Source organism: Triticum urartu, chromosome 1, assembly GCF_003073215.2.
Source record: "Triticum urartu cultivar G1812 chromosome 1, Tu2.1, whole genome shotgun sequence".
NCBI lineage: Eukaryota > Viridiplantae > Streptophyta > Magnoliopsida > Poales > Poaceae > Triticum > Triticum urartu.
In genome coordinates, this window is record NC_053022.1 from 504,697,620 (window position 1) to 504,710,009 (window position 12,390).

At 44.9% G+C, this 12,390-nt stretch overlaps 1 protein-coding gene across 1 annotated transcript; it reads left to right on the forward strand.

The window, feature by feature from the left end:
* Positions 1-9,671: 9,671 nt before the first annotated feature.
* LOC125523094 (E3 ubiquitin-protein ligase SIRP1-like) lies at positions 9,672-12,073 on the forward strand. Its single transcript, XM_048688144.1, has 2 exons — positions 9,672-10,027; positions 10,832-12,073. Exon 2 carries the CDS (start codon positions 10,882-10,884, stop codon positions 11,890-11,892), a length of 1,011 nt encoding a protein of 336 aa, XP_048544101.1. The 5' UTR covers positions 9,672-10,027; positions 10,832-10,881; the 3' UTR covers positions 11,893-12,073.
* Positions 12,074-12,390: the final 317 nt, after the last annotated feature.

A 12,390-nucleotide genomic window follows, 5' to 3' on the forward strand; every position in this document is an offset into this window, starting at 1 on the left:
CAAGTGAGTTGTGGGCGATATAAGTCATACTGCCTACCAGCATGTCATACTTTGGTTCGGCGGTATTGTTGGACGAGACGACCCGGACCAACATTACGTGTACGCTTACGCGAGACCGGTTCCCCCGACGTGCTTTGCACACAGGTGGCTTGCGGGCGACTGCCTCTCCAACTTTAGTTGAACCAAGTGTGGCTACGCCCGGTCCTTGCGAAGGTTAAAACGGAGTCTATTTGACAAACTATCATTGTGGTTTTGATGCGTAGGTGAGATTGGTTCTTGCTTAAGCCCGTAGCAGCCATGTAAAACTTGCAACAACAAAGTAGAGGACGTCTAACTTGTTTTTGCAGGGCATGTTGTGATGTGATATGGTCAAGACATGATGCTAAATTTTATTGTATGAGATGATCATGTTTTGTAACCGAGTTATCGGCAACTGGCAGGAGCCTTATGGTTGTCGTTTTATTGTATGCAATGCAATCGCGATGTAATGCTTTACTTTATTACTAAGCGGTAGTGATAGTCGTGGAAGCATAAGATTGGCGAGACATCAACGATGATACGATGGAGATCAAGGTGTCGCGCCGGTGACGATGGTGATCACGACGGTGCTTCGAAGATGGAGATCACAAGCACAAGATGATGATGGCCATATCATATCACTTATATTGATTACATGTGATGTTTATCTTTTATGCATCTTATCTTGCTTTGATTGACGGTAGCATTATAAGATGATCTCTCACTAAATTATCAAGAAGTGTTCTCCCTGAGTATGCACCGTTGCGAAAGTTCTTCGTGCTGAGACACCACGTGATGATCGGGTGTGATAGGTTCTACGTTCAAATACCACGGGTGCAAAACAGTTGCACACGCGGAATACTCAGGTTAAACTTGACGAGCCTAGCATATGCAGATATGGCCTCGGAACACGGAGACCAAAAGGTCGAGCGTGAATCATATAGTAGATATGATCAACATAACGATGTTCACCATTGAAAACTACTCCATCTCACGTGATGATCGGTTATGGTTTAGTTGATTTGGATCACGTGATCACTTAGAAGATTAGAGGGATGTCTATCTAAGTGGGAGTTCTTAAGTAATATGATTAATTAAACTTAAATTTATCATGAACTTAGTCCCTGATAGTATCTTGCTTGTTTATGTTGATTGTAGATAGATGGCTCGTGCTGTTGTTCCGTTGAATTTTAATGCGTTCCTTGAGAAAGCAAAGTTGAAAGATGATGGTAGCAATTACACGGACTGGGTCCGTAACTTGAGGATTATCCTCATTGCTGCACAGAAGAATTACGTCCTGGAAGCACCGCTGGGTGCCAGGCCTGCTGCAGGAGCAACGCCGGATGTTATGAACGTCTGGCAGAGTAAAGCTGATGACTACTCGATAGTTCAGTGTGCCATGCTTTACGGCTTAGAATCGGGACTTCAACGACGTTTTGAACATCATGGAGCATATGAGATGTTTCAGGAGTTGAAGTTAATATTTCAAGCAAATGCCCGGATTGAGATATATGAAGTCTCCAATAAGTTCTATAGCTGCAAGATGGAGGAGAACAGTTCTGTCAGTGAGCATATACTCAAAATGTCTGGGTATAATAATCACTTGATTCAATTGGGAGTTAATCTTCCAGATGATTGCGTCATTGACAGAATTCTCCAATCACTGCCACCAAGCTACAAGAGCTTCGTGATGAACTATAATATGCAAGGGATGAACAAGACTATTCCCGAGCTCTTCACAATGCTAAAAGCTGCGGAGGTAGAAATCAAGAAGGAGCATCAAGTGTTGATTGTCAACAATACCACTAGTTTCAAGAAAAATGGCAAAGGGAAGAAGAAGGGGAACTTCAAGAAGAATAGCAAACAAGTTGCTGCTCAGGAGAAGAAACCCAAGTCTAGACCTAAGCCTGAAACTGAGTGCTTCTACTGCAAGCAAACTGGTCACTGGAAGCGAAACTGCCCCAAGTATTTGGCGGATAAGAAGGATGGCAAGGGGAACAAAGGTATATGTGATATACATGTTATTGATGTGTACCTTACTAGAGCTCGCAGTAGCACCTGGGTATTTGATACTGGTTCTGTTGCTAATATTTGCAACTCGAAACAGGGACTACGGAATAAACGGGCACTGGCAAAGGACGAGGTGACGATGCGCGTGGGAAACGGTTCCAAAGTCGATGTGATCGCGGTTGGCACGCTACCTCTACATCTACCTTCGGGATTAATATTAGACCTAAATAATTGTTATTTGGTGCCAGCGTTGAGCATGAACATTATATCTGGATCTTGTTTGATGCGAGACGGTTATTCATTTAAATCAGAGAATAATGGTTGTTCTATTTATATGAGTAATATCTTTTATGGTCATGCACCTTTGAAAAGTGGTCTATTTTTGATGAATCTCGATAGTAGTGATACACATATTCATAATGTTGAAGCCAAAAGATGCAGAGTTGATAATGAAAGTGCAACTTATTTGCGGCACTGTCGTTTAGGTCATATCGGTGTAAAGCGCATGAAGAAACTCCATACTGATGGACTTTTGGAACCACTTGATTATGAATCACTTGGTACTTGCGAACCATGCCTCATGGGCAAGATGACTAAAACACCGTTCTCCGGTACTATGGAGAGAGCAACAGATTTGTTGGAAATCATACATACCGATGTATGTGGTCTGATGAATATTGAGGCTCGTGGCGGATATCATTATTTTCTCACCTTCACAGATGACTTAAGCAGATATGGGTATATCTACTTAATGAAACATAAGTCTGAAACATTTGAAAAGTTCAAAGAATTTCAGAGTGAAGTTGAAAATCATCGTAACAAGAAAATAAAGTTTCTACGATCTGATCGTGGAGGAGAATATTTGAGTTACGAGTTTGGTGTACATTTGAAAAATTGTGGAATAGTTTCGCAACTCACGCCACCCGGAACACCACAGCGTAATGGTGTGTCCGAACGTCGTAATCGTACTTTACAAGATATGGTGCGATCTATGATGTCTCTTACTGATTTACCGCTATCGTTTTGGGGATACGCTCTAGAGACGGACGCATTCACGTTAAATAGGGCACCATCAAAATCCGTTGAGACGACGCCTTATGAACTGTGGTTTGGCAAGAAACCAAAGTTGACGTTTCTTAAAGTTTGGGGCTGCGATGCTTATGTGAAAAAGCTTCAACCTGATAAGCTCGAACCCAAATCGAAGAAATGTGTCTTCATAGGATACCCAAAGGAGACTGTTGGGTACACCTTCTATCACAGATCCGAAGGCAAAACATTCGTTGCTAAGAATGGATCCTTTCTAGAGAAGGAGTTTCTCTCGAAAGAAGTGAGTGGGAGGAAAGTAGAACTTGACGAGGTAACTGTACCTGCTCCTTTATTGGAAAGTAGTACATCACAAAAAACTGTTTCTGCGACACCTACACCAATAAGTGAGGAAGCTAATGATGATAGTCATGAAACTTCAAATCAAGATACTACTGAACCTCATAGATCAACCAGAGTAAGATCCGCGCCAGAGTGGTACGGTAATCCTGTTCTGGAAATCATGCTACTAGATCATGATGAACCTACGAACTATGAAGAAGCGATGGTGAGCCCAGATTCCGCAAAGTGGCTTGAAGCCATGAAATCTGAGATGGGATCCATGTATGAGAACAAAGTATGGACTTTGGTTGACTTGCCCGAAGATCGGCAAGCAATTGAGAATAAATGGATCTTTAAGAAGAAGACTAACGCTGATGGTAATGTTACTGTCTACAAAGCTCGACTTGTCGCGAAAGGTTTTCGGCAAGTTCAAGGGATTGACTACGATGAGACCTTCTCACCCGTAGCGATGCTTAAGACCGTCCGAATCATGTTAGCAATTGCCGCATTTTATGATTATGAAATTTGGCAAATGGATGTCAAAACTGCATTCCTGAATGGATTTCTGGAAGAAGAGTTGTATATGATGCAACCAGAAGGTTTTGTCGATCCAAAAGGAGCTAACAAAGTGTGCAAGCTCCAGCGATCCATTTATGGACTGGTGCAAGCCTCTCGGAGTTGGAATAAACGCTTTGATAGTGTGATCAGAGCATTTGGTTTTATACAGACTTTCGGAGAAGCCTGTATTTACAAGAAAGTGAGTGGGAGCTCTGTAGCATTTCTAATATTATATGTGGATGACATATTACTAATTGGAAATGATATAGAATTTCTGGATAGCATAAAGAGATACTTGAATAAGAGTTTTTCAATGAAAGATCTCGGTGAAGCTGCTTACATATTAGGCATAAAGATCTATAGAGATAGATCAAAACGCTTAATTGGACTTTCACAAACAACATACCTTGACAAAATTTTGAAGAAGTTCAAAATGGATCAAGCAAAGAAAGGATTCATGCCTGTGTTACAAGGTGTGAAATTGAGTAAGACTTGCCCGGCCACTGCAGAAGATAGAGAGAATATGAAAGATGTTCCCTATGCATCAGCCATAGGATCTATCATGTATGCAATGCTGTGTACCAGACCCGATGTGTGCCTTGCTATAAGTCTAGCAGGGAGGTACCAAAGTAATCAAGGAGTGGATCACTGGACAGCGGTCAAGAACATCCTAAAATACCTGAAAAGGACTAAGGATATGTTTCTCGTATATGGAGGTGACAAAGAGCTCATCGTAAAAGGTTACGTTGATGCAAGCTTTGACACTGATCCGGACGATTCTAAATCGCAAACCGGATACGTGTTTACATTAAACGGTGGAGCTGTCAGTTGGTGCAGTTCTAAACAAAGCGTCGTAGCGGGATCTACATGTGAAGCGGAGTACATAGCTGCTTCGGAAGCAGCGAACAAAGGAGTCTGGATGAAGGAGTTCATATTTGATCTAGGTGTCATACCTAGTGCATCGGGTCCAATGAAAATCTTTTGTGACAATACTGGTGCAATTGCCTTGGCAAAGGAATCCAGATTTCACAAGAGAACCAAGCACATCAAGAGACGCTTCAATTCCATCCGGGATCTAGTCCAGGTGGGAGACATAGAGATTTGCAAGATACATACGGATCTGAATGTTGCAGACCCGTTGACTAAGCCTCTTCCACGAACAAAACATGATCAGCACCAAGGCTCCATGGGTGTTAAAATCATTACGGTGTAATCTAGATTATTGACTCTAGTGCAAGTGGGAGATGAAGGAAATATGCCCTAGAGGCAATAATAAAGTTATTATTTATTTCCTTATATCATGATAAATGTTTATTATTCATGCTAGAATTGTATTAATCGGAAACATAATACATGTGTGAATACAATAGACAAACAGAGTGTCACTAGTAAGCCTCTACTTGACTAGCTCGTTAATCAAAGATGGTTATGTTTCCTAACCATGAGCAATGAGTTGTTATTTGATTAACGGGATCACATCATTAAGAGAATGATCTGATTGACATGACCCATTCCATTAGCTTAGCACCCGATCGTTTAGTATGTTGCTATTGCTTTCTTCATGACTTATACATGTTCCTATAACTATGAGATTATGCAACTCCCGTTTACTGGAGGAACACTTTGGGTACTACCAAACGTCACAACGTAACTGGGTGATTATAAAGGAGTACTACAGGTGTCTCCAAAGGTACATGTTGGGTTGGCGTATTTCGAGATTAGGTTTTGTCACTCCGATTGTCGGAGAGGTATCTCTGGGCCCTCTCGGTAATGCACATCACATAAGCCTTGCAAGCATTGCAACTAATGAGTTAGTTGCGAGATGATGTATTACAGAACGAGTAAAGAGACTTGCCGGTAACGAGATTGAACTAGGTATTGGATACCGACGATCGAATCTCGGGCAAGTAACATACCGATGACAAAGGGAACAACGTATGTTGTTATGCGGTCTGACCGATAAAGATCTTCGTAGAATATGTAGGAGCCAATATGGGCATCCAGGTCCTGCTGTTGGTTATTGACCGGAGACGTGTCTCGGTCATGTCTACATTGTTCTCGAACCCGTAGGGTCCGCACGCTTAAGGTTACGATGACAGTTATATTATGAGTTTATGCATTTTGATGTACCGAAGGTTGTTCGGAGTCCCGGATATGATCACGGACATGACGAGGAGTCTCGAAATGGTCGAGACGTAAAGATTGATATATTGGAAGCCTATGTTTGGATATCAGAAGTGTTCCGGGTGAAATCGGGATTTTACCGGAGTACCGGGAAGGTTACCGGAACCCCCCGGGAGCTAAATGGGCCATGATGGGCCTTAGTGGAAAAGAGAAGAGGCAGCCCTACATGGGCTGCGCGCCTCCCCCTTCCCCTAGTCCTATTAGGACTAGGAGAGGTGGCCGGCCCCCCCCTCTCTTTTCCCCCTCCGCGAATCCTATTCCAACTAGGATTGGGGGGGGATCCTACTCCCAGAGGGAGTAGGACTCTCCTGGCGCGCCACACCTTGGCCGGCCAGCCTCCCCCCTCTAGTCCTTTATATACTGAGGCAGAGGCACCCTAGAACACACAAGTTGATCCACGTGATCTATTCCTTAGCCGTGTGCGGTGCCCCCAGCCACCATATTCCTCGATAATACTGTAGCGGAGTTTAGGCGAAGCCCTGCTGCTGTAGTGCATCAAGATCGTCACCACGCCGTCGTGCTGACGGAATTCTTCCCCGACACTTTGCTGGATCGGAGTCCGAGGATCGTCATCGAGCTGAACGTGTGCTCGAACTCGGAGGTGCCGTAGTTTCGGTGCTTGATCGGTTGGATCGCGAAGACGTACGACTACTTCCTCTATGTTGTGTCAACGCTTCCGCAGTCGGTCTGCGTGGGTACGTAGACAGCACTCTCCCCTCTCGTTGCTATGCATCACCATGATCTTGCGTGTGCGTAGGAATTTTTTTGAAATTACTACGAAACCCAACAGTGGTATCAGAGCCTAGGTAATTTATGTTGATGTTATATGCACGAGTAGAACACAAGTGAGTTGTGGGCGATATAAGTCATACTGCCTACCAGCATGTCATACTTTGGTTCGGCGGTATTGTTGGACGAGACGACCCGGACCAACATTACGTGTACGCTTACGCGAGACCGGTTCCCCCGACGTGCTTTGCACACAGGTGGCTTGCGGGCGACTGCCTCTCCAACTTTAGTTGAACCAAGTGTGGCTACGCCCGGTCCTTGCGAAGGTTAAAACGGAGTCTATTTGACAAACTATCATTGTGGTTTTGATGCGTAGGTGAGATTGGTTCTTGCTTAAGCCCGTAGCAGCCATGTAAAACTTGCAACAACAAAGTAGAGGACGTCTAACTTGTTTTTGCAGGGCATGTTGTGATGTGATATGGTCAAGACATGATGCTAAATTTTATTGTATGAGATGATCATGTTTTGTAACCGAGTTATCGGCAACTGGCAGGAGCCTTATGGTTGTCGTTTTATTGTATGCAATGCAATCGCGATGTAATGCTTTACTTTATTACTAAGCGATAGTGATAGTCGTGGAAGCATAAGATTACCCTGGTCTCTCGATGGTCCTGACAACCATGTCAAGTTCAAGCACATCGCATGTCGAACTCGACGAGCACGAGCAACCTCCGCTGCCGCTGATGGTTTATCCCTACTGCAACAACGACATGGTGCAGTGGTGGGTCTCTCGTACAATTTCTAACCCAGGGAATCACTTCTACAAGTGCCAGCGTGAATGGGTAAGTCTATCGCACATACATCTATAATTTCAGCCCTATCTAGCACAACTGAATTTGATCTTTCCCTCTGTCTGTTATTGTAGTCTGGCAAATGCAACTTCAGGCCTTCTTTGGTTTGGACGAATTTTGTAGGATTTTCATAGGATATGATTTCTATAGAAAAAATTCCTTCAGAGCTCTTTGGTTTGTAGGAATGAAATCCTATTCCTATGGAGGAATTCTTCCTATCCTCCACATTTCATAGAAAAATAAACATTAGCCTAGACTCAATGAAAAAAATCCTATAATGTGAATCAAAGGGCATCTTCTTTTCTATTCCTATGCATAGGATCTGAGATGCATGTCATCTCATTTTCTATAACTTTCCTATTTCTATGATTTTCCAATCCTATGAACCAAAAAAGGCCTGAAAATGGGAGAAATACTACGTCAACGTTATCCGTGCAAAGTGGCCCAGGATGTTCACCATCCCAAATTGCACACAGAGGAAATTTCACCGTATCATCGTCGGGCTTCTAGTCCTCAACCTGCTTGCTTTGCTCTACGTTGTCTCAAAGGTCGCCTGAGCAGTGTGATGCTGCTGCCGAGACGCCAATGCTACTGCACCATCCTGTGTCCGCATGTCCTAGACATGGATTATCAACTATTATGTATTTTTTTTATTCCAAAGCACGTGACCTCGTTGCTACGTGTTGAGAAACTTGTACGACCTACTATTAGTGTCAATCTTAAATATGTTTATGTGAAATTGTGAATCTTTGGACGAATCAAATTATTAATTACGGGCCTTCAATTTGTACCGTGCATTTCGCCCGGCGACATGTCATAATGCGCCGTACAAGTTTATTATTACTGCCACATCTACCTTAGCACCCACATTTTCACACACCAAAGTTTACTTGTACATTGTCATACACCTATAATCAATGGGACGTGCAAAAGTCGTCCCTGAAGTCTTTGTTTTGGAAACTTTACATGCGAATTAACACTATGGGCCCACCACACTACCATATATTGAATGACAATGGATAGGTACGAACTGTTCTGGTGTGCGCGTCGGTCAGGTATTCACAAATAAGAAATCATTTCATCAAAAGGTGCACGCATCCCAAGTAAGCACGGGAGCGAAGGCGGTTTCAGCGTGCTGCGTCGCCGAGTGCTCCTAATTCGCTTCCAGTCGTCAACATGTTACTATCAAAGATCTCAGATAAATCCCCACTAACATTTTACCTCTCTAGCCAACAATAACCCAAGACCGCACACCTATTTCCTTGCGGGAAACAGGCATAACTACACCGCTCTCACATCCAATGCCCCGCCAAATTGACCAAACCAACCAAATCGAAGCGCTCCCAAGTGTGAAAAGAACCCACCAAGTCTAGAGTCAATCCAACCACGTTTGAGCCTCGAAGAAACAAGTCTGGTGAAAATCAACAATGAGCCACTAATCTAGACAGAGCTTCTCCTCCTCTCTTCTCTCCTCCCACAAAGAGCCATCTCAGCCACTGATTTAACCAAGATCAACAACAGTCCACAAACGCCGCACTTGTGGCCCGAGTCAAGCTGCCATCTCACCACGACGTGGAGAGATCAGCCCAACACATCCCGAGCCACATGCCGCCATTAACTCTGAAGACGCAAGGTTTGACAAACAAGGACCACTGACCACGTGACTGCTCCGCGCCACTGTACACGCCACTCCATGCTTCTTTGGTTGGCCCATCAGGCAGGCAGCACCCACCATCGTCGGAAATCTCCCACAAAATATCTCAAACAAAAACAAAACTTGCACGAAATCCTCCATAATTCACACTCAGTCCAGAGCAAGCCATCAGAAGCTAGCACACCGACAAAACAGGGCAGATAACCCATCAGGCACCTAGTTTACAGGTGGCCCGCTCTTCTCCGGATGATGAGAAGGACGCCCTATCCATCGGCCAAACCCTCAATCCCCATCACCTAAATAAAAAGATCCCCCCAAAAGATCAGAAGCTTTGCATGCTTCCAACCCATAACAAACTTCGCTTTGCTGGTGTGGTGGGATCCGAAACTAAACTATTTCCTCTTGGAGATTTGCGCCTGGATGAGATAAAAAATCCTCCTGCTATTTTTCTTGACGATGAAGGAAAAGGAGAGGGACGATAACCTCTAGGGACCAGGGAGTAAAGTATCCACCAGTCAAGCTAACCTGCCCTGCAACTTCCGTCCTGTTCTTCTCTGGCCTACCTCCTCCAGCAAGGGAGGACTGGGAGCAGGAGCAGGGGGGCCGCCTCCACTCCATCCAATCCGATCCAATCCGATCCACGGGAGAAAGGCCAAAGGTCAGCGACTTCTTTCTTTTCTTGATTGATGCTTGGTTTCGAGCAAAAAGATGGTTTTTTTGGGGTTGCTAATCCGGCCCGGCGTGCTCCAAATCAAGAACACGGTGGAGCCTGTTCCGTGCCCCCTCCCGTCGAATCGAATAATATAATATCGTTCCGTTGCGAAGGGATCGATCAGGGTGCGTGTTCGTTCGGGGATTTATGCGGGGATTTGTGTAGGCTGGGATCGACGGCGGGTCTCGCCGCTGAATTTGTTTCCGGCGCAGCCCGATGTTGTGTGAATCTTGAGAAGTGTCCGAGTTGGTCCCTTGTTTTCGCTCTTCTTTTAGGGGGGAATAATAGTATCCTGTTCCCCGTAGAATGGAATCGGCACCTCATTCTTGGGCTGGGAATCCAGGCTCTTGATCTCCGCCTCCCCTTCTCGGAGATCTCGGTGTCGCCTCGGCTTCAGTCGGGTATTCTCTTTAGGAATTATTATTAGGACTGTCTGCCACTCCTGTTCCTGAAGAATCAGAAAAATTAGAGCTAACTTTGTGTTAGATGCAAGACCTGGCTTTGTTCTTCTCCTTGTTCTTGTTCGCCATGCTGATCTCCTGTGAGATATGCCTGATTGCCATTGCTGTGTGGAATTTAGTCACACATGGACACCATGCTTCTCATGTTGTTCCACTTGTTCTTGATAAAATTGTTCCTGATATGCTGCACTTATTCTCATGGATTGCGAATTATATCATGTGTGGTTGTTTTCTTGGGGATTTATGCAGATTATTACCCTTCAACTAACTCATTGTGCACGGTTCACAGATTTGACTTCTGCTCGTGTGCTACGCTTGATCGACCGAAGGATTGGCGATATGGCAGAAGCTGACATCACGCGGTACTGGTGCCATGAATGTCAGCAGGCCGTCGAGGAGGCCATGGTGGAGGAGCTCAAGTGTCCGTTGTGTGATGGTGGGTTCGTCGAAGAGATGACCCTTGAGCAGGTTGAGGCATTGGTAAGTCAGCTATCAGAGCAAGGGCCAACTCAGTGGGACCCTCTGGACAACCCTTTTGAGCAGGCAGGATCGCCGGGGGACAGCGATGATGAAGATAATAGCGATATAGGCCGTGAGTTTGAGGGTTTCATCAGAAGGCATCGACGGGCATCGGCGCTGCGCCGTGTGCTTGACAGCATCCATGATGACCTTAGAGATGACAGGGAAAGGGACAACTCCGTTCTGATCAGTGCTTTCAACCAGGCCCTCGCTCTACAAGGTGCAGCGCTTGACCCTGACGAGGACCGAGGTGACAATGGTAACTCAAATAATGATGATGGTTTGCTAGACGAGTATGTCCTCGGGGCAGGGCTTAGTCTGCTTCTTCAACATTTGGCTGAGAATGACCCAAGCCGGTATGGTACTCCTCCAACGAAGAAAGAAGCAGTCGAAGCCCTGCCCACGGTCAAAATCGAAGAGGTTGTCAGCTGTTCAGTCTGTCTTGATGATCTTGATATAGGGTCCCAGGCTAAGCAGTTGCCTTGTGAACATAAGTTCCACTCACCATGTATCCTGCCATGGCTTGAACTCCATAGTTCCTGCCCAGTTTGCCGGTTTGAGCTGCCATCTGATGAGACAAAAGACTTGAGCGAGCCTAGCAACGTTGATCGAATAGAGAACAGCCATGAGGAGGCAAGAGCTGATGGCCCTGGAAACAATGGTGAGGACAGTAACACAAACGACAGGGAGGACAGTAACAGACCTTGGGCCCTTGTTCCTTGGTTTAATGGCCTATTCTCGACACCTGAGCCGCAAACTGTCAGAGCTACTTTGACTGATCAGCAGCTGCCTCCTGCTTCTGGAACCAACCCAAATGCAGGTCATAGTTGATCTTCTCCAGTGTTGTGAATAATGATCATACATCTGAGGATAGTGATGCAACTTTGTCAGTAGAACTCTTCTTTCCATCTTGTCGGTCATCTATCTGGATGAACAGGGTACAAAGTTTGTGGCTGCTTTGACATATGATTTGCGCTCATTTCACTTTGTTTCAGTGTTATGGCTAAGTCAACCCTATGTCTTACTACACTAATTTCTTTCTTTCCTCTTTGGCGCTGCGAATGATGCATTCATAATCCTTGATATATTGAGGTACTACTAGTCTTATTTCACTTGTAAACATCGACCAGAAAGCAACCTTGTTAAAACGTCCCTTTACGCTTTATGTAGTGGTTGGCCTTCTTACCTTCCACGCCTCTAGAAGCTTCTACGAAGCTATGCTTCCGGTAGCTTGCCTGCCAAGCCCCCTATAGGCGAACGGCCGAAGGATGGTCGAAAAGATTATGAGTAGAGTCTGTAGGGAAGTCAAGCTAATGCTTGTGCATAAAG

Excerpts from the sequence above, each read along its gene's own strand:
- LOC125523094 (XM_048688144.1), top strand. The coding sequence starts at position 10,882 with ATGGCAGAAGCTGACATCACGCGGTACTGGTGCCATGAATGTCAGCAG.